Genomic DNA, 26,689 nt, shown 5'->3' with positions numbered 1-26,689 from the left:
AGGCTTCGCGGTGTCCCCGGCAGAAAAGATGGTCTAAATGAGTAGAGTCAAGCCATGCTGAGGAGATAAAGTCAACAGGATTTGGAAAGTCTCAGGGAGACTTGAGACTTTCTAGAGATTTATTCCCTTATTAATGTGCCAGGTCTTGTGGGAAACCCTTTCTGGCATATCTCCGTGTATGCTTCAGAACACATGAAGATGTAAATATATTATTATTCCCATTTTATAGAAAGGAAAACTGACGCTCGAAGAGGTAAAGTAAGTTGTCTCAGTCACTAAGCTGGTCGGTTTCAATTTGTTGGTTGGGTTTTGTTTCTGGCCGGGCCTGGGCCAGGGATCAAACGTGAGCCACAGCAGTGACAATGCCGGATCCTCCACTCATTCGGCTGCCAGGGAATTCCCAGAACTGAGCTCTGAATCCAGGTTGCTGGACCTTAGCCTCGTGATGCAAAATCAGGAAGCCGTCCTTGAGAGGGCTGGTCTGGGAGGCCCGGCCGGCAGCCAGCCCCCACGCGGAACATGCAACCCAGGCTTTGGTGCCATGGAGCCACTGGTTTGGAGACATGACAGCGAAGGCCACTGCTTTCCAAGGAAGCAGAAGTTAAACAATGCCATTTTGAAAGGGGAGATCCATCATATAGGGAAAGAGGTCTAACAAAAGCAAGACCTGCCAGATCCTCAAGGGAGGTACAGAGATGACAGGAGTTCAAAGCAGGAGGGGGGAGAAGAACTTCAGAGAAAGCCCAGTTGAGAGACGGACTTTAAAGGCTGCGGCTGGAAGGAAAGCAGCAGGAAAACACACCGCCCCCTACGGCACAGCTGCCCGCTCCCCAGCTCAGGGAGGGAGTCTGGATCCTTTGCACAGAGGAGCCTGGTGGAAATAAGACTGGAAAGGCAAACTGGGACTATGCTGAAGAGGTCCCGTGTATTTCTAAAAATGCTGGAAACTTTAGTGCCAATCAGAAAGGTCGGGAGCAAGAAATGACCGTCTTACTAAGAGAATTTGGGAAGAAACTGGCTGTGGGAACCAGAGGAAAAAGCAGCAGAAAATAGTTCCAGGTGACTTCTCCGTCCACGGGGCAAAGCCCTCATTGATACGGATGGTATTTTATGTTTTTCTGCCCCCACCCTGCATAGGCCGGTGTCATAACTAACATGTATTCCTGCTTAACTCTACACCCGGCCCTTCTAACAGCTTTACACGCACTACTGCGTTTGAAAGTCACACAGCAGCCCTTGCAATAAGTACCCTTATTATCTCAGTTTTACGGATAAGGAGACGAGGCTCACAAAGGCTAAGCAACCTGCCCGAGGTTACAGGCTGGTTCAACTCAAGTACGGGCCGTCGGCCTCCGCGCCTCTGCTCCCCAGGCCCGGCTGTACAACTCCCAGGCCAAGCACCCAGTAGCCGCTCGGTGCAGATGGCAACTGAAAGAATAAACACTTGTCAGCCGGGATTCTGCTGTCATACTCGCCCCAGAGCCCTTCCTCAAGCTCTGATCAGTGTTTCCTTGCATCTGCTTTACTGAGATACAACCACAGATTCCGCAGGTGCCATGTGGGAAGCCCTCCGTCGCCCACTCCCACACCGCCATCAACACCACTGCCCACCCCAGGCCCCTCCTGCAGACCCCAGGCTGGCCCCAGCTGGGCTTCAGCTCTCCCAGGCTCTTGGAAGGCTGGAGAACATTCTCTCTCAGCCTGGGCTGCAGCGGCCACTGAAAGGCTGAGTCACAAACCTCCTCCGGCCGCCCCACTGGCGAACACCCGCACCCCGGGGTAAGACTTCCTCCTCCTCTGCAACCGCACGGACCCCGTGAGTGTCTGCCCAGCCACTGGCAGAACGCAGCTCGCCACCAACCTGCGCCGTATCTGTCTCCGTTTCCCACCCTTTCTGGGGGCCGGGCCGTCTCCCTGCCTTTGGGCTGTCAGTCACACGTTTCAGTGATAATTTCTGTGAGAAAGAGACAGATGGCGAGTGATGGATGAGGTGCGCTGTGACAGCCCCGAACAGGCTGAGTCAGGGCCGGAGAATGTGGGCGGGGGCGAAATCCAGCGGCGACAGCGAGGTCCGCCTTCCCTACTGAACCTGGCTGGGGAGACGCACCGAAAGGAAGGGACTTCACTTTAAACGGAGTTGACCCAGGTCTAGGCAAGAGGCATCAACACCCCGCCTCTCCGGGCAAGCAGACCTCCCCTCGGTCCCGCCTGCAGAAAAGCGGTCACTTCTACAGCTTATGACCATTAATGGGGCATGAGCCACGAAGGGGAATCCACGATAGTAAGCGTAAACCCAGCTGCATCTGATCTGAAGTAAAGGCTATTTTCTGGCCTTCGTTTGCCTTCCCAAGATAACACAAGCACTGGGAGGTAGATGCCAGCTTATTAATTTGACATCCTGCCAGCGGCCAGATGAACGTGGGCTGCGGCTATGTCTGAGTCTTAACCCCTTGGCCTTTGAAATGATCAACTGTTTCTTACTGAAGATAAATCAGTATTTTTTTTTCCTTTTTATACATTTTTTCCCCTTTTTCTTCTATTTTTGTCTTTTTCCTGCTTGTGAGTCACAGTAAGGTATGGTGCATATAAATTTGCAATATATTTAATGTTTGCATTTTACATGAATTTTAATGTAAATGCTCAAATTCCACCTGAGCAGTTTGTTAGAATCCAATCCACATAAATCCATAAAATCCAACTCACAAAATTTTGGTCACCAAGGAAGTGGTGTAGCCTACATGTTGGTGGATTCCCTCAGAGTCTTCTTGCAAAAGTGCTGACTTTTTAGTATTTAAGTGCTCAGCTCAGAGCACTTTTTCCTCAACTCCTCCAGGTAAATCTTTTTCTCATCTCACAAGTGTCTTTTGAGGCAGCAGCTAAGGGGCCAGGCCTTCTGGGAGTATTGAAATGCTTCATAGGAAATGTGTCTTGCAGTTGTCCCAGGGGTCCTGGGTTTCTTTGCCACTTCTGGCCTTGCTTGCAAATGTAGAAAAGCCACAACCAAGACCCCACAGTTGGCCCATTTGTAATGTATATTCCTGCTTGTGTCTAACGGCCACAGGAAGATACCTTTCGCCATTGTCTGGGATTACTTTATAAAAATGCTTTGCATTTTTCAGAGGACTATCAAACGATAATTAAGAACAGGTAATTGAAGTCTCTAGAGGATCCGAGTGCGTTTTGTCTGAGATGGGCAGCTGAGCTGGTACCACAAAAGGCCGTGTAGGGACAGTGAGGGGTTGTCTGATGGAAACTGCACGCTCAGGTGTGACGTGCACACGTGCGCACTGAGGGCTCCGCTTCCTGGCCCCAACCACACCACACGGTTTCAACCCAAAAAACCAAATGAGCCGCGGGTGTTGCCAAGCACTGTTTCAAATTGGCTCTCTGGGGGTTCTAAGTCGTTTCCCTGTTGATAACTGTGAGATCTCTATTTCTCAGTCTTCGTCTGAGATTAAAGCTGACTACCTGTCAATTATCATGGACCCAGACGAAGTCCCCCTGGATGAGCAGTGCGAACGGCTGCCTTACGATGCCAGCAAGTGGGAGTTTGCCCGGGAGAGACTGAAGCTGGGTAAGTACTTGCCCCAGATTCCCACTGAACACTGGCTGCCTGCAAAACACCAGGCTCAGGGGATGCAAAGGAGCACTGGCCTTGGGACTGTACCCTCCAGCTGCTCACAAACCAGCAAGGGAGGTGGACACAGAGGTAAAGACGTCTCTAGAAGGCCGAGAGGACAGGTCAAGGGGACTTCTCTCAGTAGGTATCGGGCACCTGTGCTGCGCAGCAGATGATAAGTGCTGGATGAAAAGGTGCTGGTGTCTGCCCCCTGGGAGGGAGATGGGCCCGGATGTAAAGGTGGATGAGCGAAGGGCCAGGGGAGGGACTTGGCCCTGCAGAGCCCTACAGGTCCTGGCACTCTGTAATGACACTTTTGAGGCTAAGAAATCAGTGACCTGGAACACAATTCAGGGTGGGGAGAGGGCACGGCTCAGCCAAGAACCTGGTGAAGGAGGCGGCGCTCTTCGAGGCAGTGGATCCAAACCCCTTCTGCACGAATTTCCCGAGCGCACACTCTGCATGTCCCTGGGTGTCTGAAATGTCCAGACAGAGAGGAAAGCCCTGGGGGTTGTTTATGCTTCATTTATGAAGAGCAAGGACTGGTGTTTTCCAGGTGGCACAGATGCTATATACACCAGGCCAGTGTGTGTGCCTTTCCTCAGCCGAGCCCCGGTCCTCCAGCTCAGACATCATGATGCACATTTAAAAAAAATCTTTTTAGGGCTGCACCTTCGGCACATGGAGGTTCCCAGGCTAGGGGTCTAATTGGAGCTACAGCTGCCGGCCTGCACCACAGCCACAATGCCGGATCCTTAACCCACTGAGCGAGGCCAGGGATAAAGCCAAATCCTCGTGGACATTGTGTCAGGTTCTTAACCCACAAGAGGACCTCTTCACGATGCCCTCAGAGCTCCAAAACAAGAATGGCCTCAAATACTCTTGCCCAGACACGTGGATTCTGGCTTCCGAAAGTCGTCTTCTTGCGCCCGTGTGTGCCAGAATCACTTGGATTGGGAACTAGGAAAAGAGCTCATGGAGCCAGCGTTTCTGGAGCTTGTTGTTTCCAATTCAATTGCAGTCGTCCCCATCCCCCACACTGGGATGGGGGGGAGGGGACAGAGAGGGAGAAGTGGCTGTTCTCGTTGCTCTCTTGGGCCTTGAAATGATTCCACTTACATTTCTTCCTACATGAGAAAAAAATACTTGGCCCCAAAAGCATGTTCAGTTTGGCCTGGGGAAGAAAATTGGAAATCAGTTTAAAAAAAAAAAAAGCTGGAGAAACAGGCAAAAACCAGTAATGGGTGCTGAAGTCAAGTATATTTAGAGTAGCTAAGGGCAGGTGGCACACTGGAGGCGTTCCTTCTGCAAGGCTAAATTACACGGCAGCTGGCCCGGCCCCTCAGTGACCTTGGCAGGGAACACGGCATCATTTCCCACAACCGCAAGCCATGCAGACCACACTGCTTTCCAGAGTCATTAGTCACAAGCAGACGTGCTTCTTCCAGCACAGCACACGTGAGCTTCCCCTCCCGTTTCTTCGTTCCTTGACCCAGGACCGTCGTCATCCCTGACGGCGCATCCAGGGAGACAGCTAGCCCATCGCCAGAATCCCCAGGGCTCCGGGGGTTTAGCTAAGCCCCTTTCAGGGGAGTGTCCTTGCCGGAGAGCTTCTCGTGGGTCCTTCCCTTCCTGGACATGCGAGACGCTAGGATTTGGCTCATGAACGAGCCAGTGTCTTTGATGGGTGAGAAAGTGAGCCAGATCCACTAACTCTGTTTTTTAAGCCGAACAAGAGACAGAAAGTCATCTCAGGGAAGGCCTGGTAAGTGATGGTAACCAAAATTTTGTCTGGACGGATGAAGAGAAAAGGCTGGTTTGATGGGCAGAGCTGCAGTGCGTTCCACGTGCAGAGAAAAACGATGCACAGCGGCTTCTGAGTTCAGCTGAACGTACTCTGGGTTACGACTAGCAGCCCCAGTGAGAGAAGCTGGAATTGATAGCAACTGAGAGAGTTGGAGGTTGGGTCAAAGGTATAGCTACCACTGAGATGCCTGAGATCCAGAACTAAAGAAACCCGTGTTTCTCGCCGAAGCCGGGAGAGAATTCAGCTCCTGTGCTTTTATCACAGAAGGTGGGATAACGTCTATGTTGCATCTTCCTGCTGGGAAACAGTCAGAACTGCCTCCCATGTGAGACAACACAGGGAGCCCGGAAAGTGGCCGACGGATGGTGCCTGGGCTGGGGCTGCCTCGTGGATGCCCAGCCCCGGCCACAAGGGAGGGGCCCAGCCTGCGCTGCATGCCTCTCCCCACGGAGCCCTGGGGATCCTGGCCGGGCACCCTTGGCGGACATGCCATGGTCCTCTCTTTGTGTGTTCCCTCACTATGTGACAACGACCGAGCACTGTTCCAAGCAGTAGGTTGCGGCGTTCAGGTCAGACCAGGGAGGATTTTAAGGGAAAGGGAGGATCTGCCAAGATCAAGTCCAGCGGGACTGGGCTGCCCGGAAACTGGACCTGCACGTCCACCAGAAGACGCAACGCAGCGGACGGTCAAAGAGCCCATAAGAGCCGCGTGCTGCTTATAAGGCACCGTCAGCTTCCAAGAAAATACGTGAAAAGACTGGGAGAAGCCAAGTGGGAGTGAGTTTCTCCTCACTGTGGACGCGAAGCCCCCAAACACTGGTACAAAACTCGGGGAAGGAAGGGCAGCTGGAGGTGTGGACAGGAACAGGCGTTCACCCGCCCACACAAGCAGGAATCCGCGGAGAAGAGCCCCACGACGGGCACGAGCTTTCTATGTCCTGGGTTCAGGACACTTTTCGGTGGAAAGCACTGCAGAAGAAAAAGTGTTCTTTCAGCCTAAAAAGCAAGAGAAGCCTCTAACCAAAAGGCACCAATTTTTGCAAATCTGGAGGAGGCGTCCTGTCCTGGATTTCGGGGTCCGCTGGAGGCTCTCTGACTTAAGCAAGGGTCCCGCTGGCGCTGTCTCTTGCACACTTTTATCAGAAACAGGGAGCGTGCTCTGGGGGAAACGGCGTCTATCAGCCTCTCCAGGCGCACATTTGACGGGGTGGTGGGGGGCAGGTCATTTCACCAGTGTCCCCTCCTAAGGCAGGGTGACAGCTCTAGAGGCTCCTGTGACAACACTGGTGGCAGCGCTCTTGCCGCGTCCTAGCTGGACGCCTGGGGAGCTTGCTGGCCGAAAGCGCTAAGCAGTGGCGAGGAGACGCCCTCCTCACTGAGCAGGTGGGGAGCAGAGTGTGCAGCTTCTAGGATGACAGGGAAGCAAGAACACTTCATGGCAGACTGTCCACGAATCTTAAAGACAAGCCAACAACAAACTGTCCTCTGGGGACGGGGCTGGCGACTGAGGCGGGAGGGCAGGTTAGCTCACTGAAGGCCCAGCATCAGAATACATGGCTCCGTGGGAGAGAAGCTGCTGTGCTCAAGTAACGCTCTCAGCACCGGGCCGGGGCATCGGGTCGGCTTCCTCCTCCCCATCCCCAACCCTCAAAATCAGAAAAGAGTGACCACTTCGGCTCCCTCTTCCTTCTGGCAGAAGGGGTGTTATTTCCCTAGGTTCTGTTTAGCTGTTTCCTGGTGGTTAGTAGGAAGCCCTGATAGGAGTTCCCGTTGTAGTGCAGCAGGTTAAGGACCCAACTAGCATCTGTGAGGTTTTGGGTTCAATCCCTGGCCTCACTCAGTGGGTTAAGGATCTGGCATTGCCATGAGCTATGGTATAGGTCACAGATGAGGCTTGGATCTGACGTGGCTGTGGCTGTGGTATAGGCCAGCAGCTGCAGCTCCAACACAACACAGCCCAGAACTTCCACATGCTGCAGGAGTGGCCCTAAAAAGGGGGAAAAAAAGGAAGCCCCGATAGAAAAGGTGGTGGCTGAGGTGTCCTCCCCCCAGAACCCTGTCCAGGTGACCATCGCAGGGACCCCTCTGCTTCCCCTTGCCTGAACGAGACCTGCTGAGAGCATCTCGCAAATTCTCAAGTGCGGCTCTTCATTTTGCACTAATACACAGGGGAGCCTCATGCACCAAGCACCAGGCCAGGTTCTGGGACGATGCTGACACGGCCGCTGCCCCTGAGCCCAGCTGTCTTGTGCACGGGGAGACGAGAACCACGTCAACAGTTATTACAACACATCGTGGCGGGGAGGAGACTTTGCTTCGTTATTGTGTTTGGCAACCACCTCTCTGTGGTTGAAAGAAATTACTTCCAGTGGTTGATAGGCCCATGTGCTGAGCCGTGACGATTTGTAATCACTGTGTAAAGACATGTTAGAAATACTGAGGATATGCGGCCTGGCAGGGAAGTCTGAGAAAAGACTTGGTGATTCTGTTTGGTTGCTCTGCAGCTCTTATACCACTACCATCAACAGCAGTGACGCTCTGCCCAGTTTCTTCCCCTTGCTGAAAACAGAGCAGAAGAAATAACTTGGCAGGGCAGGGAGAGGCGCGTAGGTGAAACTGAGGGAAATGTGCGCAGTACTAAGGTTAGTGAACGAGGGCAAAGACCGCCCAGGACCTGGCAGCCTCTCCCCTCGAGAAGGACTCGGTCAAGGAGGAAACGGGCCATCCCCCTGCGCCAAAGGCCTGCCTGGAGCCTAGCCTGGCGGTGAGGGACGAGGGCAACGCAGAACGCAGTCGAGCTGGAAGGAAGGTGCCCAGAGACCTGCCCCTGACTTTGACACTTTTGGGGTCAGTTCATTGGCGGCTCCGTTCACAGCCACGGGCCAGGCACACACACACCGGGGAAAGGCCCTTCCTTCTAAAAGAGACCAAGTCCTCCTGCTCGCTGGGCAGACAAACCAATGTCTTCTTTTCATTGCAGGCAAATCACTGGGAAGAGGGGCTTTTGGGAAAGTGGTCCAGGCATCTGCCTTTGGCATTAAGAAATCACCCACGTGCCGGACGGTAGCTGTAAAAATGCTGAAAGGTACGTATGCTCTAGTTTGGCTTTCAACTCACCCGTGACGTACTCTCAAGCTTGGTTTAAGCTGGACGTGGCCTAGGAAGAGACAGAAGCTATTTCTGCTCTGGCCACATAACTCTCTTCTGCCGGAAGACCCCTGACCTCCGGGGCTTTAGATTAGGCCGGCAAGAGCTCAGAATAAACCCCGTAAACGAAACAGTCCAGCACCATCCATGGGAAAATGATTTCTGTCACCTCAAAGATCTGTCTCCTGCAACGTCCCAGACTCGAGACTACCAGATGTAAGCCCACTGGAACCACAGGTTCAAATGTGCAGAATGATCCATTGTGCTGTTATCATGGAAACTTTGCTGTACATCTTCAATTTCAAAGGCTTAGCGGGAGATTGACCCAACTACAAAATGAAACCCGTGACGCCAGAACACCTGACTTGTTTGGAACTTGAAGCTGTTTTATGGTGTCAAGTCCCTCCCATAAGACACGTCCTCTTTATTTATTTATTTTATTTTATTTTTTGCTCTCCAGAGCAGCACCTGTGGCATGTGGAAAGTGCCAGGCTAGGAGTCGAATCGGAGCTACAGCGGCTGGCCTACATCACAGCCACAGCCACGCCAGATCTGAGCCGTATCTGCAACCTACACCACAGGTCACAGCAACACCAGATCCTTCACCCACTGAGCAAAAAGCCAGGGATCCAACCCGCAGCCTCATGGATGCTAGTCGGGTTTGTTAACCGCTGAGCCACGAAGGGAATTCCTAGAACATGTCCTCTTTAGAAACTTAAAAATATATACATATATTTCTACTGCTGAAGATACTTCCACTCTGACGTACTGGGAGGCGGGCCAGCTCGCGCCTGATTTAGGGGCACTTCCTAAGACCGCGGGAAAAGGAAAATCACTGAAAACCGCGTCAGCCCGAGCCCACCTCCAAGACTCACAGGTCCTTTAAAGTATAGCAGAGATTTTCCTGTCTTCACCGTGATGACATCGTCACGTTCCTTCCACGTGCTGGAAGATGCCGAAGCCAGAAAGAAACAGGGCTGAGACCCCAAAGGGCCATTTTCAGCTTTCCAGAGTCGCCGAGAGGTCGCCAGGGGTTCCGAGGCGCGAGGCACCCTGCCAGGCAGTCTGCTGCCCAGGGCTCCCGAGCGAGGGCTGGATGCAGAGGGTGACGTCCCAGCCTTCACGTCCACCCAGCCCAGGCACCGGCATTGCCAGCAGCCCCCGAAGCGGTATTTTCCACTTCGAGAGCCCGTGGAGCCGAGGCACTGATAACACGCTCCCAAGAACCGGCCGCTCTGCTGGGAAGGCTCTGCGTCCGCACAGCGGGACCTGAGCGAGTGGACCAAGCGGCTGAGAACACCTGCCTTCCCGCAGCCCCGCCTGCAGCCCCCACCCCAGATTCTGAGCCGAGGCGGCATGGGCATGCCTCTCCCGTGAGAAAGGACCAGATTCGGCACTTCACTTGACTATTGTCGCTCGAACCGCATGAAATTGCCGCTTTTCTTGGTTTCTTTCTATGGCCTTTGTGAGGAAGACATTCATGTCACAGCTAAAGAAGCACAGCCCAGAGAGGTTCAATAGCTCCTGCAGGGCCACGCAGCTCACCAGTGCAAAAGCAAAGGTTCGCCTCCAGGCTGTCCCCTCATACACACACCTCAGTGCTACAGAGGGGCTGCAGAGGCCCGGCCTCCTGGGAGCGAGCCATCACTCCAGAGTCCTGAAAATGATCCCGGCCTGTATTCCGGGGGCAAGCTAGTGTCCAGCCTGGAGATAAGGCGAAACTGAATGCATCTGCCTCCTCCACCAGCTTTGTCTCCCTGCTTACTACCACACAGTCTCTAGGAGAGGCGGGTCGGTTGCCCATGCTTGTCTATTGTGGTCCCAGAATAACAGCCGTGGCCCCGCCTAGAAATGGAACAAACCAGCACAAGAGCCTGGCTTTCCCTCTTCTAAAGGGGCATAGATGCTGGAGCGACTGATGAGTGGGAGAGGGGAATTCTTACTTGAGATTTTTTTAAAGCCTCAGAGAATCTGTTCTACGCAGTACAGAAATAGTGGGAGGAGTACCTTTATAAATGCGTTTTTTTTTAAGCCACCAGCCTTGATTGAAAAAGACTGCCAAATCCCCCACTATACAAAATTCCTAAGCAACTATTTTCATTCACGCTTTCCGTTTCAATTGGTTAGCCATCTGTTTCTAGGAGGCACTGGAAAAGCAGAATGTCAAACAAAGGCCATGAGTCAGAAGCTCTCTCAAAGTCCCCTCAAGCAAAACCTTTAACCTTTTTGGGCCTTCAGCCCACGTCTGAAATGAGAAGAGTAATCGTGTTGTTTATTTGTCTGACAAATATTTATTGAGCATCTACGGGGAGCCAATCCCAACCCCACTGGAAGGCTTCTGGAGTTTATCTGGTTGTTATTAAAAAATGATTTGTCCTTAGGAAATACCATGTCAATATCTACCATCATGTGAAATGCACCTCCTTCGACCCACTTCCAGGAGCACACTGCAGAAATACTCGCACCTGGGTACCCAGACGACGCACTACTATGCCTATTTGTAATGGCAAAATGCCAAAACAGAACTGTAGACAGTCTAAATGCCATTAATCACTTTTCAAAGATAGGAAGTCTCTGACCTTTAAGGGAGGGGAAGCAGATTACATACATAAAATTTGCTTTTCTATTTTATATATGATACCATTTATGTAAACAAACAAAAAAGACTTTTGATGGGGTGTGTGTGTGTATATATACGTATATACATAAATAGATATATTTATAAATGCATAGAAAAAGGCATGAAATGCCAAATGATTAATGATGGTTACTTCTATAAAGGTAACTGGGTTGAGATGGTGTTCATTTTCATTTTTTACTCTATAAACGTCATATTGCTGAAATATTTTGCAGCAAGCTTACACGACTTTTACTTCTAAACATAATTTACAATTTTTAAATGCCTTGGGCATTAACCAATCAGAACAGACAGGACAAATTTCATTTAGGCTTTGGACACTGCTAATTCTTAGACTGATGTTGTTTATCTCTGAGAATGAAGTTGAAGTCAGATGCTTACGGAGCCTCCCGACTTGAGATAACCTTGCAGACTCCAGGGAGGAAAAGGTTATAGGGAGAAAATAACACATGGCAGGGATGTTTACAGAGCTGGCCCTTCTGCTCGGGCAGGCCCCTTGGTGCTCCTTTGCAACTCCTCAAAGGGGGGGAAAGTGAGAAAAAGACGGGAGGTGTGGGCGCCTCCCCCACCTGGAAGGGTCTTGCTGGGCGTGGTTCTGATGGAAGGAAGCTTCTGGAAGACACTCTTAAGCGGGGCCCAGCTCCCAGTCCGTGCATTACTGAACAGGACTAGGGCCACCAAGAGGAAACGTGAGTGGCTAACCCCACCACCGCTCCAGGCCCCACTGTCATCAAGAGGTTGTTGGCTCAGGAGGGTGGGAGTGATACACCCGGGCTGGAGACGAGCCTTTCTGCAGGACGTGGCGAAGTCCCTGCAATAACGGCTGGGCAGTGACAAAGACCGAGGGCAAGGGGAGGGGGCGGCCCAGAGGAAAGGGCCCCTTTGTCCTGTCGCCTTGACTCTCCCTTGCTCCTCACGCAGAGGGCGCCACCGCCAGCGAGTACAAAGCCCTGATGACTGAGCTCAAGATCTTGACCCACATCGGCCACCATCTGAATGTCGTCAACCTGCTGGGAGCCTGCACGAAGCAAGGAGGTAAATGCGGAGGGCGGGCCTGCGCCCCTCCTGTTCTCAGGCCGGAGGCAAGCTCTCTGTCCTCCAGCTCCCTCTCCCCGACTCCTGGAAGACGGCCTCGCGCGAGTCCAGAGGAAGCAGCCTGTCCGTTTATGGGCTGTGCTCCCATCCAGGAAATGCCTTTCCTGTACATTTACTCGAAACGTTCTGAACGGAAGTTCCTTTTAGACCTCCTTCCATAGGCTCCAGGTCAAGTGAAGGCATTTTTCTCGGGATGACTTAGGAGTGTGACCAGTGCCCAGGTAAATGCCCAGAAGGCTGAGCAGTCCTTAAAGCTTCATCTAAACGAAGCAGTCACTCCTGGCAGGCTCCCAGGAGGAGGTGGTGTGGGGCCATCGCCTTCTGACAGGCCTTACTTGCTAGGGCAAGCGCAGGGACAGGGCTGTGACTGTGACGGAGGGCTCCCCAGGGTTGGGTTCATGCTCCCAGCATGCCCTCGGACGGGCGCCGAGAGCCGCCCGGGCCACTTCCGCCCTGACCCGGAAACGGAAGTGGTTCTTTCCTTGGGCCTCAAGCCCAACCCCGGCCTTTGGTGGGCGCGCCAGACGGTGGCGGGGGCCACCTTGGGCCGCCCAGGGGACCTGCAGTGCAGCGCTGGTTTGGCCTCTTACCCAACTCTTGCTTCTTTGCATCAAGAGCCCACCAACGATGCCCTGCCAGCCTGTGGGCTTGTTGGACTGATGGCCGGCCAGCCTGAGCTTAGTTTGACCATTTTAAAGTGTTGCCAGCAGGGACTGAAGGAAGAATATTTTGCGACATGGGAAAATGATATGAAATTGAAATTTTTTTTTTTGAAATTCAGATTTCATAACATTTTATTGGTGCGCAGTCACTCATTTGGCTGTGCTGTCACCTTCCAGCGTTTTCTCGCTCCAAAGACCCAGTTGAGTAGTTGTGTGGCCTACAAAGCCTGAAATATTTACCATTTCTTCCTTCACAAGGAAGTCTGCGAACCCCTGCTTTTGCCCTTACAAGGCCCGGGGTGGCCTCTGTGCATGCACCCCCAGGTGGCCAGGCGCTCAGGACGGGGGAGGGACGGGCTGGTGTGACATCCTCCTGAGGCTGAAGCAGTGCAGGTGGAGCCCTGACCTTGGCCCCTCCCCTCCTCAGAGTTCCTTCTCTATTCTACGCTTCCTTTTTCTGTGTCTTCCCCACCCCCAACCATCTTTTATTCCTTTTATTTTAAAAATCCTGCTCAGATTCATTTGGAAGAAAACTCTCACCGTTACGTTGCATCCCTCAGACCACACCACTATTAAAAACAAGTTGGTTTGAGGTTTCTCAGGCCCACTGAAGGCTGGCAGCTGGCTGGCTGGCTGGCTTGGTGTGGCTGAGGGCATGTTGTTTTGGCTGCAGGGCCTCTGATGGTGATCGTTGAATACTGCAAATATGGAAATTTATCCAACTACCTCAAGAGCAAACGCGCCTTATTCTTCATCAACAAGGTAAGGAACTTAGGGGCTGGAGGTTTTTAAAGACAGCAGTGCATTTCCCTTTAGGCTGTAGCAGCAAATGCAAGAGAATCCTAGATTTTTCCACTGCCCACTAAAGAATGTCACTATGGGAGTTCCCATTGTGGCTCAGTGGTTAATGAATCCAACTAGGAACCAAGAGGCTGCAGGTTCAATCCCTGGCCTCACTCAGTGGGTTAAATATCCGGCGTTGTCATGAGCTGTGGTGTAGGTCACAGACACGGCTTGGATCCTGAATTGCTGTGGCTCTGGCGTAGGCTGGCAGCTACAGCTCCAATTCAATCCCTAGCCTGCGAACCTCCATTTGCCACAGGAGCAGCCCTAGAAAAAGACAAAAAATAAAAATAGAAATAAATAAAGACTGTCACTATGGAGTTCCCGGTGAGGCTCAGCAATAACAAACCCAACTAGTATTCATGAGGACTTGGGTTGTATCTGTGTCCTCGCTCAGTGGGTTAAAGGATCCAGCATTGCAGTGAGCCGCGGTGTAGGTCGCAGACGTGGCTCAGATCTGGTGTGGCTGTGTTGTGGTGCAGGCCGGCAGTTGTAGCTCCAATTGGACCCCTAGCCTGGGAACCTCCATATACCGCAGGTACGGCCCTAAAAAATTAAAAAAATTAAAATTAAAAAAAAAAAGTCGCTAGCCATCTTGCCGGCTCTACAAGGATTGAGTCATTAGCCACAGGGGTCACTGACCTTTAATACACCCTGAAAGGAGCTCGGGGTGGAGATTTGAAATGAAGGACTCTCTGCTCTGGAAAAACTAGCAAAACAGGTCTTCAGATAGTTAGATATTGTCAGGAAAAATTTTTTATGAACCTGGATTCTTGCATTTTCCCGTGCTTAGAAAACCCCTAAAACCATGAACCAAGATGTCTGTTCCTCGTGACCAGCAGCAACCTTCTAGCAAGAAGTGTGCTTGGTTGCACGTCCCCATTCACCTCACAGCCTCGTCCGAACAGTTTCTCAGAGCTGAGAGGCTGTTTCCCAGGCTATTGTCCTTGGAAAGACACTGAGTAAATTCAACCCACAGCTTTTACATTGTGCTTTTTTTTCCCCCCAGTCAACACCGTTAATAACTAAGCTTAAAACACAATCTCTGCTTTTTCCTTATTTAAAATGCTTTTTCTTTTCATGCTAATATATCTTTGTGGACAGCACAGAGCATATTCAGTCCCATTATGCGCAGTGATAATTAGAGGGTAAAATTTACTAGCCATCTACCCAAGTCCCGATCAAACCATCTTGATGAATTTCTCTCTCTCTGCATAGACTCAGACATGCACAAACCACTGAGTCACCTGTTTCTTCAAAGATGCCAGCAAATATAACTGTTTCCATTTATTAGAGAAAGGAAGGACTCCGTCAACTGAGTGACTTTACAGTCGACAACAGACCAGTGATGGGACCAGAGAAATCATTTTCTTTTCTTTTTTCTTTCTTTTTTTTTTTTTTTTTTTTTTTTTTTGGTCTTTTTTTCTTAGAGCCACACCCACGCATATGGAGGTTCCCAGGCTAGGGGTTGAATTGGAACGTTATCTGCCGGCCACAGCTACAGCCACACCCACACCAGATCTGAGCCATTTTTGCGACCTACACTGCAGCTCATGTCAATGCCAGATCCTTAACCCACTGAGCAAGGCCAGGGATCAAACCTATGTTCTCATGGATGCCAGTCAGATTTGTTTCTGCCGAGCTGCAATGGGAATCTGGAGAAATCATTTTCTTCTCTTCCTACTGCACTTCATCCCACTTCCCCACCCCTTCACCACCCACGTGACCCCTCTAGACACACTGAAATAAAGCTGCGCAATGAAAGGAACACGGGGTCCAAGTCATGATGGCAAACAAGGAAAAGAAAGGGAAAGAAAGGGTTTAATAGAACTGCCAGTGTGACCTGTCTCGCCAACGCAGTGTCCTCTGCACTGGAGAAGCTCAGGAGACAATGACGGGGCATTAACCTATCGTCAGCAGCGGAGGTGATGAATCCACGTAGTATGGTGCTTATCCACTCAGACTCCGGAACCGACCTCCTGGGTCTAAATCCTGTCTCTAACCACTCATGGAATCTGGGACCTTGGGCAGGTTACTCAGTCTCTCTAAGTTTCCGCTTCCTCATGTATTAAATGGAGATAACAGACTCCAACTCAAGGACCTGTTTAATCAAATTCCACCAATCATTCAGTAAATATCAGCAGTCATCCTGATGGACCCACTGAGATAGAAAGACTGGGTGCGGCCAGCTTATTGCCACCGATCTAGATCAACTGTACGATGGACAGAATGTACGACATCCAAGCACGATGTCCCTTTCTCTCACGTGGCACACAAATAAGAACCCCTGACAGCTGGCCCCTCGTCTCATCAGACTCGGCTCCAACCCAGAACACAGGTGACCGGCAACATACATGCAAGAAGCTATTTCCCCGAGTTTTCAGCTATGACCCCCAACCACGAGAATCTTGAAGCTGAACGGGATCACTGTGGTCAGCTGGCTCACACCCACCCTCACGTTATAGACGAGCCCAGAAAAGTCAGGTAACTGGCTTGAGGACACACACCCCAAGCCAGAGGTGAAGCCGAGAGGAAAGACCCCTCTTCTCTGACTCCTGCACGACACTGGCTAGGGAGCGAGGGGCGGGGGGAGTAAGAGCAAGTGGAAGGGGGGCCCTGGGCTGAGGGCGGCGCACGTCCTCTTCGGTCCTGGGCTGGCCTCAGGAAGAACTCAGCCAGCAGAACTCCCCAGGGAGCCCGCCGGGTGGAGCGCTTGGGGTGGTGCGTCCTTTGTTTGGAAAAGCCTGCGTCCTTCTCTGGCTATATTTAATGATGTGCCTCCCTGCTGGTGGAGCTGCGTGTTTTTGCGGAAAACACATGGCCTGCATTTCATATTTGGAACCTAAAGGAATATAATGAGAAGGTGAAGGAAAAAAACCACAAGGCTCAGGAGAAATGAGATGTTTCCTTTTCCAAATACGTTCACTAGGATCTTTAAATGTTACTTGTCGTAAATTCACTCTATTTGTCAGGGTCCCAAAAGTGCAGTAAATCAACTTTTATTTACCAGAAACGGTTACCAGTGAGCAAAGCTAAATAAACCATTGATTGGGAGTCGGGAAGAGGGCGAAGGGAGTCTGAATTATGGTCCTTCGCGTCAGGCCAAGGAGTCGAGAACTTTCCACCCAGTACCTCTGCCATCTCCCTTCCCCTGTCCTGGGAAGAAGGGTCTCTGTCCTGGGAGGGGTCTCAGTTCCAAGCTGAGCAGAATTAAATCACTCTGCCTCAGGCAGATACAATAACCAAGAGTTGTATCCACTCTCGGGTGGCGACCTAGGGGGCAGTGGGTGTTCACCCTGAGGTCTGACTCCCCTGGTGCTGGAGGAAAAGGTCTCTGTTGGCGTCAGGAGCCTGGGACCCCCCACACCCCCAGGCTTACGGAGCCACAGCTCCCCTTCTCTGGCCTCTGCTTGCTCCCACTGCGCCCTCTAGTGGAGGGATCACTTTGCTCCGTGACTCCTGTAGGGAAAAGCCTGGGACAGGTGGGGAGCCGGGCGAATCCCAGCCCTGCCACGCCATGCAGGTGGATCAAGAGACATCCCTGAACCCCAGTCTCTCTTGGCCCTTGTTTGGAATTGCCATCTGGCAGAACTGAGCCAGGTCCGTGGTCGAATCATGAAGTCACTGGGAGTGCCGTTTCTAGTGTCACAGTGATTAGATGAATAACTGCAGGTGCTCAAACTCCTTTCTGGTCCCGCCCAGAATCAACAGCTGCCTTCCTGTGAGTCAAAACACAAGAGGCTGACAGAGCTTCTCAGATGAGGAAAATGAAACCCAGAAAAATCGGGCGGTTTGCTCAAGATCCCATGGCCAAATGACAGAGCCAGACACATGCAAAGGCTTAGATGCCCCATCCAGGAGGAAAGGCCTTTTCCGCCTTTGTTAGGGTCGAACTGTATCTCTGTTTTGAATGGGGGGGAGAAAATAAAGTGTCCGTGTCCCTTCCTTCTCCAGGGAAGCCAGGGAAGGTGGTAGCGGCAGCCTTCTCTTACTGCTCCTCATGGGGTGACAGAGTGAGGCCCTCACTTAACTGGGGATCCTGCTCTGTCCTTCCAGAGCATCTTTCCCAACGTGTGCATGGTATGGAAAGTGCTTTGAGGGCATAGGCTGGAGGTGGCCAAGCCTGGGTTCAGGCTTTGCCACTTGCTAGCTGCATGTGACTGTGATTGACTTCTCTGAATGTATTTCCTCATGTATTATAAGAACTACTTCATAAAACTGTTGAGATTAAGTGAGAAAACGGACCTAGGGTTCTCAGCGTACTGGCTCACACAGAGCGCGCGCTCGTAAATACCAGCTGCCTAGACGATACCTTTATTCTACCTAAGATGCCATCTGGAAGCCCAGGCAGAGCAGATGGACCCCACCACCCAGGGGCATCCAGGCTCCTGGCCACCCCAGGGCCCTTGCTACAAATTTACTGTTCGTTTTGTCGGATAACATTTTCCCACTCGGGTGATGGCTGGCTGGAGGGACCTGTTTCTGGTTTCCCCTTGCTGTTCTGTCCCTTTCATCTGTGTCCTTCTTGGTCTGTTCAAAGGATGCAGCTTTACACGTGGAGCCTAAGAAAGAAAAAATGGAGCCAGACCCGGAGCCGGGCAAGAAACAGAGACTAGACAGTGTCACCAGCAGCGAGAGCTTCGCGAGCTCCGGGTTTCAGGAAGATAAAAGTCTGAGCGATGCCGAGGAAGAGGAGGGTGAGTATTAATTCCTTCCTGTCCTACAGGCTGGGCTATTTTTACAGCATACTGTGCAGCTCTGAAATTTTTTTCGTATTTATCACCCTAATAAACATCCGTGGGAGACTCGAAGGGTGGTGTCCTGGGGAGATGAGATTTGAATTTAGATCATTTACAGAGTTACTAATTTTGACAGGGAGCCGTACGATGTCTCCCTCAGGCCTCTTGGTCCTAACAGATCCCCCACCCCCGGCACCCCCGTGCTTGGGCAAAATGGGCTCCAGTCCCGGAAAAATCTCTGATACTCATGCTGAAACGTACACGCTGTTGAAAATGAACTCCGATCTACTTGTTGGTTTGTTTCATGTTTTGCTACGTTGCTCCAGTAAACTGGGATTTGGCGGAATAACAAGCGCCATTACAGACAGTGACGGTTTTCATGCTTTGCAGATTCCGATGATTTCTACAAGCAGCCCATCACAATGGAAGATCTGATTTCTTACAGCTTTCAAGTGGCCAGAGGCATGGAGTTTTTGTCCTCCAGAAAGGTCAGCCTCCCTCTTGACTGGCTTGGTCCTTGGCCAGGCCTGGACGTGCGGCTCTTCACACAGACAGACACACGCCTTTGCTCTAAATCCACTTGTGCTGGTACTCGCTTATCCTTCTGTCCTTCACCGTGCAGTGCCCGTCACAGCACAAGCCTTGAGCGGTCCTGATATGCGGGAGGAGCTTGGAGAACCGCGAGTCTTGGGTACCAGTGGGTAGAAGTCAGTTCCAGGGGAAAGGCTCGCCGGGTTTCAGAGTAGATCAAGCTGGCCCGTTTTCAAAACCAGGCAGGCGCTCAGAGGACACGCTCCACCTAAGAAGGTCTATTAACATACATCCAAGTGGGGTCCTCCCAGGAAACGCAGCTGGATGGCGATCTGACCTCAGGGGCTTGGGATGAAAGGGGGCGTCTGCTCACTGGGAGAACTGGATTGCCAGCTTTATTTTCCAGGACGCTGCCCTGCAGACAGCAGCACAGAGGACTCAGCTTTTCTTGACTTGGGGCCTCTGTGTTTGTAGAGAAGCGCCTCATGTTTGTGGTCCTGGGCCTCGGGGGGCCTTCGGGTAAGGGCAGCGTGTGAAGCGGATCCCCGAGTTAGGAAGGGTGGCCCTGAGAAGACTCGGGAGCGTAGCCGATGAGATGAAGGAAAAGCACTGACCTTGCACCTGTTCTGTCGCAGTGCATTCATCGGGACCTGGCGGCACGAAACATACTCTTGTCTGAGAACAACGTGGTGAAGATTTGCGATTTTGGCCTCGCCCGGGATATTTATAAGAACCCCGACTACGTGAGAAAAGGAGATGTAAGTCACCTTGAAGTTTCCTGGACTCATTTACGCCCCCTCATTTCTCAACCACAGGCCAGAGCCCTTGGTCAGTGTTCACGCTTCCTCGGCAGCGGTCCCTGGAAGCGGCCCTGTGCCATCCGGGTGGACTGTGGACCAGCGAGCCCTCGCAGGGGCTCGGAGAGGCCACTGTGCCCTCATTCTGTCCTTGGCCTGTACCTGGCTGGGTTCTCCTCCTTTGGGCACCTGAGTGCCATTCACTGGGCCCAGGGGTGGGGACGGCGGGGGGACCACACCACCCCTCCTTGACCCAGTGGGAGGGTCCCTGGGCCTCTGGAAAGTACAGCCTGGACTCCTCCCTCAGAGGAGCCAGGATGAAGGACTCAGCAGGTGCGCACATCCCAGGAGAGGCAGGTGTCGTGTGCTCTCGTCCCTGCAGGTCCTCCTTCCATGCCCAGCACCCCCGCTGGCTCCCGCCGGCCTCTCCTACTCCGTTTCTCCCCAGGCTGTTATTGGCATTTTTGTGGGGACCTGCTGTGTCCTGTCCTCTCTGGCCTCCCCCCGCAGGCTGCATTAGGTCTGTGTCTGGGCTCCAACCACGGCTCTCCAGCCACAGTTTCCAGCCTTGAGCCCGAACCCGCCTCACGTAGAGAGCTGGGTACAGGGCCCCCGTGGGGCTGAGAAGGTGCCTTCACAGCAGCTTTGCAGGTGCTGCAGACACAGTGGGGCCCAGACTATGCTTTGAGAACGACAAGCTTTTCTCAGGAGTCCTGATTAGAAAAGACAGCATCTACCTGTGTGTCTGTCGGTCCATGCTTCTTTCGGTCCATGCCTGACTCTCTGGGCCCCTTTCAGGCCCTCACCCCCACCTCTCCCCCTGTCTCCCCGTTATCCCGTCCCTCCTGCCAATTCCCATTCATCCGAAGAGGCAAAGCCAACTCACAGGGACTCCTGCTTGAAAACCAGCCACATGGCTTCCTGGATACTGTCACCTTCCTTCCAGTGCCTCGGCCACTCCCCTGCTTCAGTGACTTTTACAATCCTTTTTTTTTGGCTGTGCCTGGGGCTTGTGGAATTTCTGGGCCAGGGATCAAACCCATGCCAGAGCAGTGACAACACGCCATCCTTAACCAGCTGAGCCACCACTAGGGAACTCCCACTCTTCGCTTTTTATATAGGAATCCTTTCAAAATCCTAAAAGTTTTTTATTAAAACACAGTTGGTTTATAACGGGGTGCCCGTGTCTGCTGTGCAGCACAGTGACCCAGTCACACATGTAGACACATTCCTTTCCTTACATTCTCTTCCATCATGATCCCGAGACTGGACAGAGTTCCCTGTGCGGTACAGCAGGACCTCCTTGCTCATCCGTTCTCCGTGGAATAGTCTGCGCCTCTACCAACCCCAGACTCCCAGTCCATCCCACTCCCTCCCCCTTCCCTCAAAATCCTCCTTAAGAAAAATGCCTGAAATCATTGGTTTTCAGGGTACCTCTAAGTCAGACCACTCCTTGCCAGGTCCCTGCGGAGTACAAGCTTTCCGGGGAGAGGGGTTTCTCGCGGAGTCAGAGTTAGGACACGCAGGCCACGCGGGCAGGGCTCAGCACACGTACGAGGCCGTGGCAGGAGCTGGTGCAGTGCACGCCCCTCTCGCGTCGTGTAACCCTGCGCTTTCTCCACGTTCGGAAACCTGTGCTACTCTAGGAAATGATTGATGGGCTGAGTGCTATCTGGGAGGCGACCCCACGGGCACTTGCATCGCCTGTGCTTTGTTTTCACGTCCTTCTGCTCAAGGCCCCCTTGCCCTCTTCCAGACGCGGCTTCCTCTGAAGTGGATGGCGCCCGAATCCATCTTTGACAAGATCTACAGCACCAAGAGCGACGTGTGGTCCTACGGGGTGCTGCTCTGGGAGATCTTCTCCTTAGGTGGGTCCAGGGTCAGGAGAGCAGCCGCCCAGACCCGAACGTCCGCCTCCCCTGCCGGGTGTCCTTCGGGTTGATGAGCACCGAGGCGTGGAAGCCACGAGGCCCTCAGGGGACGAGCGGCGCGCGGGCCTGGGCCCCAGGGCGTGCCCCAGGAGGAGCGTGCGTGGCGTCGGCCCCGGGTCGCATGTCCAGTCGGGCCAGTCTGCCGACTCCTTCCCAGTCCTTGGCCCCCTTCTCCCGATTCCTCAAACGCCCAGATCCCTGATGCCCGGCCCTCTTCCCTCACCCAACAAACACAGCTCAGCCAGCACGCCTGCCCCAGACGCGGGTCTGTGCAGCTCAACAGCGGGAACACTGGTTATTTCCCTGCTTCCAGCAGCCCCCGCTGAGCGGCGGGCAGCCTTGGTCACGGCCCGAGCACCCAGGCGTGCACGGAGCCCGCACCTGCGTGCAGACACGCGCGGATGCTCTGAGGCCTCCCAAGCACAGGGTCCAGCCAAGAGTCTCCTGGACTTTGCCAAAAACTCGCCTTTCAGAGCAAATGAAAGTCACCCGGTAACATCCCTGGTTTCCTGTAATGTGTGAAAATCATTCCCCTGCTTTCGATGACAGGCACCTGTTGCTTCCAGTCTTTGAAAGCGGCTTGGCGGCCACAGTGGCCCCGCAGTGACACAGTGCCAGCACTGCACGCCTCCCAGCTGCTTCCTTCCAGCAGCAGTCCCTCGAAAGTGCTGACAAACGAGCGCTGAGACCAGATTCCAGGTCTGGCGCAGAGCAGGCTGGGGGCCGGCCCCCGGCCCCACCCCGAACCCCTCTCAGAGGAAAGGTTACTGGGATCCTGCCCAGTAAAACTGGCAAAAGGCAAAGGCCCAGCTCCCCTCCCCAGACATCACCTACCTACCCCACCCCAGTCAGCCTGGTGCCCCCACAGCAACCGGCACCAGCGCTGGTCCCCAGGGCTGTGCAGAGTTGACAAGAAAATACTGTGTTAAAATCACTCTGAGCTGTGACTGAGCCACAGGTCACCTCCTCCAAGTCTAGTGACTTTTTGAAAAGCCTACAAACGCAAGGAACGAGCCTCTGAGTAATGGGATTTCTTTAGCTTTCCCTGGCGGGGTGGGGGAGCCTTCACACGCCCCCTTTCTCCTGACCACACCGCCAGGCACGCCCACAGCAACGGCCTGTGGCCATCAGACACCCAGCAGCGTGGGGCCGCCCAGTGTGTCACCAGTAAGGATACAGGCGGCCGCTCCGTGGCTTGTGCCGGACCCCGAGATCCGTCCCAGTTGCTTGAAGGGAGGAAATGACCCCCCACTTGCCCGCTCACGGTCTCCTGCGCCCATCCCATGCCCTGTGTTTTGTCACGCTGTCTCTGCAGGAGGGTCCCCGTACCCGGGCGTGCAGATGGACGAAGACTTCTGCAGCCGCCTGAAGGAGGGCGTGAGGATGAGGGCGCCCGAGTACGCCACCCCGGAAATGTGAGCCCTCCCCCGGGGCCCTGGGGAGGGGACGCCCTGGTGGCTGCGAGAACGTCCTGGCAGGCGTGGAGGGCTCTCCTGGTCCCCAGGGCTGCCCCTGCAGAGCTGTGCTGGGAGCACTTTCCAGACACCGGGCTTCGCACCCCTGACCCATCCCTACCCTGGTCCTCTCCTGACCGGACATGGCTCCCCCGGCGTGGGGCGGGGACCCCGATCAGGAACACGGTTTCTAGGTATGAACCCGGGCATGGCTGAACCAGCCAGCCAGGAACCGAGAGCAAGAAGGACCCTGTCCCCCCTCACAAAGGGGGAGCCAGCGGGCTCCTCAGCCAGGGGTGGGTCCCTCTGTCCACACCAGAGATGGACGGGGGCCTGGTGGGGTGCAGGGCAGGTGGAGGAGGAGGGAGGGTCTCCCCACTAGGCGCCAGGCCCATCCTCACATCAGGACCCTCGCTGGCCGGCCGGCCGGCCGGGGCAGGTGCGGGGGCGCCTCCTGGCCGGTCCCAGGCCCGCGTGAGGCCCCGCTGGCCAGATGCCTGCCTGCTCTCCTCCCCGCGACACCTCTTCCTCCTGCGCGGTGGGCGTTTCGCACTTTGAGGCCCGGGCAGGAATGTGATGACACTGGCCGTCTGTCGAGCTGCTGACAAGGGCCCGGGCCCCTCCGAGGCGGCACCACCTTTCCTGAACCGGCGGGGGGGCTGCCCATCCCCCCCGCATAGCAGGGGCCTGTCCGGAGCCCTGCGGGGGCCTTTGGGAGGAGGCAGTGCAGGAAGTGCCGGCCTGGCCAAAGGGCAAGGCCACCGTCTGCTTCCTCCATGGTCCGGAGACAAGCGGGGTCAGACCCGGGCCGAGGAGGATGGGGGCTCGGGCCGCGACGGCCGGGGTGGCGAGCAGTGGGGAAGAAGGGAGCTGTCTGTCTTACACGGTGTCCCCGCCAGGCAAGCCCGGGCCCCCTTCTGAGCCAAGGACGGAGTGAGACTGGCCCGGGCACCGCAGCAGGGGCTCATCACCTCCTCCCTGGGGGCCGGGGACAGACACCAGGGGGTCAGATTGGAAAGGAGCCTGCTCTGCACGTCACAGTTTTCTGAGTGTTCCCACCTCCCACCCCAACAGGGTCTCACTGGAAGACCCTGGCCCGCCTCAGGGCCAGGCAGCATTATCATCTCAGTTTGATGGGTGAGGAAATAAGCCTCTGAGAAGCATCGAAATTTGCCAGCTAAGGAGAGGGGAGACCCATGTAAAAGGGGCTCTCGGGACTGTTCGATCAGGAATATACCCATTAGGACACGCGAGCTACTGCCCAGGAACTATCGCCCACCACCGGTGGGTCACTCTGCTATACAGCAGAACTGACACAACACTGCCAATCAACTCTAAGACCAAAATGTTTTTAAAAAAGGAATATAACCCACATTCCTCAGAATAAATGTGCTTCTCTAACATGTCCACTCAGGAGTTCCCGTCGTGGCTCAGCAGTTCATGAACCCAAATAGCATCCATGAGGACGTGGGTTCGCTCCCTGGCGTGGCTCAGTGGGTTAAGGATCCGGTGTTGCCGAGAGCCGTGGTGTAGGTCGCAGACGCGGCTCGGATCCCGCGTTGCTGTGGCTCTGGTGCAGGCCGGCAGCTGCAGCTCCAATTTGACTCCTAGCCTGGGAACCGCCATATGCTGCGGGGGTGGCCCTAAAGAGACCAAACAAAAGAAGTCCTCTCGCGCTTGAAGTAGTTCCTTCTAGTTTTCACATAATCTGAAGATCAATCAGCAGAGCAAGGTTCAGTGACTAACAGTAATAACCGCAATCACTAATAACAGCATTTAATAGATATTTAGTGCTTATTAAGTGTCAGGCACTGTTTTAAGTACTCTATCCTGTATTCATCTCCCTAATTCTCATGTAACAGCCCTATCAAGTGGGCACTATAATTATCTCCATGTTACAGATGCGAAAACCAAGGCGCCTAAGTGGTTGGCCATTTAGCTGGTAACTGCACACCCAGTCCAAGCCCGGGGTCCTCAGCACTGTGCTGCATACCTGCAGGGAGTGTTTCCCGTTCTTACCTAGAACGGAACAACTCTAGAGGCACCAAGTCACATCAGCTTTGGACCCCAGACTCCCCTGGACCTCATCCCATCTCCACATCCTTACAGAAGGCAGCACTGTTCCCAGCTTGCAGAGAAAAGGATGGTTCCTCAAAGCTAGGGAGTTTTTTCTAGAAATTGATTATACAAAGAAGCAGGTTTGCGAAACGCTTGTTCAAACGTCCAGAATTCAAACCTTCCGCATCTGAGGGTGAGGGTCATTTCCTTCTTGTTTGTTCCAACAATAGGAAGGGCTGGGTGAGCAGGAGGGCAGCTCTCGGAGCCGAGGTTCTGTGACCTGAACTTGGCCTGAATTGGCGAGCCCTTGGAGCCTCCGAAAGGAAGCTCCTCCCACGGGCCCCTCACCCCTGGCGGGGTTCAAGAAGGGCTGTGGGCAACTGGGGTCTCTTTTCTCGGTTGAAGCTGTTTACTCAGTGATGTAAATCCTTTTAACATTGAGTCACTGGTTCCTCGCCCAGAGCCTGTTTAAGCACATGTCCTTCAGTAAGGGAAAAGGTACTGAATGCTTTGATATGTTTTTCTTCCCTTTGGTGTTTGCTGAGACGATTTGCATTGAATTTTAGGGCAGAGGAGTGGAAACTGGAAATCAGAGACCAAGAACGAATATAAAAAACAGCAGTAGTTGTAGGTGGTCCCTTTGGCCGTTTCGGCAGAGAGGAAGCTGGAGGGTCCTGCTCCAGGGCCCCAGCTTGACCAGTCGCACCCGCTCCCAGGCCCCTCTGCCTGGCCTGGTGCAAGTGTCTCTTGCTTTGTCCACCTTGTATGGACACCCATGTGTGCATTCAGTGTCCTTCCAGTGGCCTCTGAGACTCCGTTTCTTGCCAGAGACAAGGGAGCCTCAGACAAGATGAGTCAGATGCAGGCTGGCTCCACCACAGCCGATGCCCCTGGGGCGAGGACCCCAGACTCTAGCCACCTGGCTGCGTAGCGGGCGATCCGTCCCCATACCAAGAAATGGGCAGCTGGGGCAATGGGGCTTCCCATGAGACCCGCTCGGGGCTGTGCAGACTCTGGGTTGTAACAGCCACTTCAGGGCTGGCCCAGGTTTCCTCGCTGTCGGGCCCTGCTGGTCAGGGGGAGGCAGGGGACCTGGGCCCTGCAGCCCCTGTCCTGTGTCCCCCAGCTCCAGTCCCCTTCCTTGCTCCCAGGCTCCCTGGTATAAATGCAGCCCCAGTGCCGTGTGCCCCCCAGGACCCTCACAGCTCTTACAACCACCCCGCCACCCCAGCACACGCCCCACCCCAAGGAGTTAGGGACAACAGGTGGAGCAAACCAAACTCAGGCTGGAAGGGAACCAGAATCATCTTTCAAGAAGCGTCTGGGCCCAGAGGTCTGGGCAGACGGAGGAGAACTGGTGACTCTGAC

At 53.7% G+C, this 26,689-nt stretch overlaps 1 protein-coding gene across 3 annotated transcripts in view; it reads left to right on the top strand.

Annotated features, from left to right (window-relative positions):
- Nucleotides 1–26,689, top strand: part of FLT1 (fms related tyrosine kinase 1) — a 176,398-nt gene that overhangs the window by 138,069 nt on the left and 11,640 nt on the right. For all 3 annotated transcript variants that reach the window (XM_021065525.1, XM_021065524.1, XM_001925740.7), the window contains exons 17-25: nt 3,442–3,574; nt 8,407–8,511; nt 12,133–12,246; nt 13,642–13,730; nt 18,352–18,508; nt 18,941–19,038; nt 19,717–19,839; nt 21,635–21,746; nt 23,125–23,224. In XM_021065525.1, coding sequence (XP_020921184.1) covers nt 3,442–3,574; nt 8,407–8,511; nt 12,133–12,246; nt 13,642–13,730; nt 18,352–18,508; nt 18,941–19,038; nt 19,717–19,839; nt 21,635–21,746; nt 23,125–23,224 — 1,031 coding nt within the window. The remainder of the gene's footprint in view (nt 1–3,441; nt 3,575–8,406; nt 8,512–12,132; nt 12,247–13,641; nt 13,731–18,351; nt 18,509–18,940; nt 19,039–19,716; nt 19,840–21,634; nt 21,747–23,124; nt 23,225–26,689) is intronic.

The sequence above is a fragment of the Sus scrofa genome, chromosome 11, assembly GCF_000003025.6.
Source record: "Sus scrofa isolate TJ Tabasco breed Duroc chromosome 11, Sscrofa11.1, whole genome shotgun sequence".
NCBI lineage: Eukaryota > Metazoa > Chordata > Mammalia > Artiodactyla > Suidae > Sus > Sus scrofa.
Note: the sequence above shows the minus strand (reverse complement) of the source record. Positions and strands in the feature narration are given on the sequence as shown.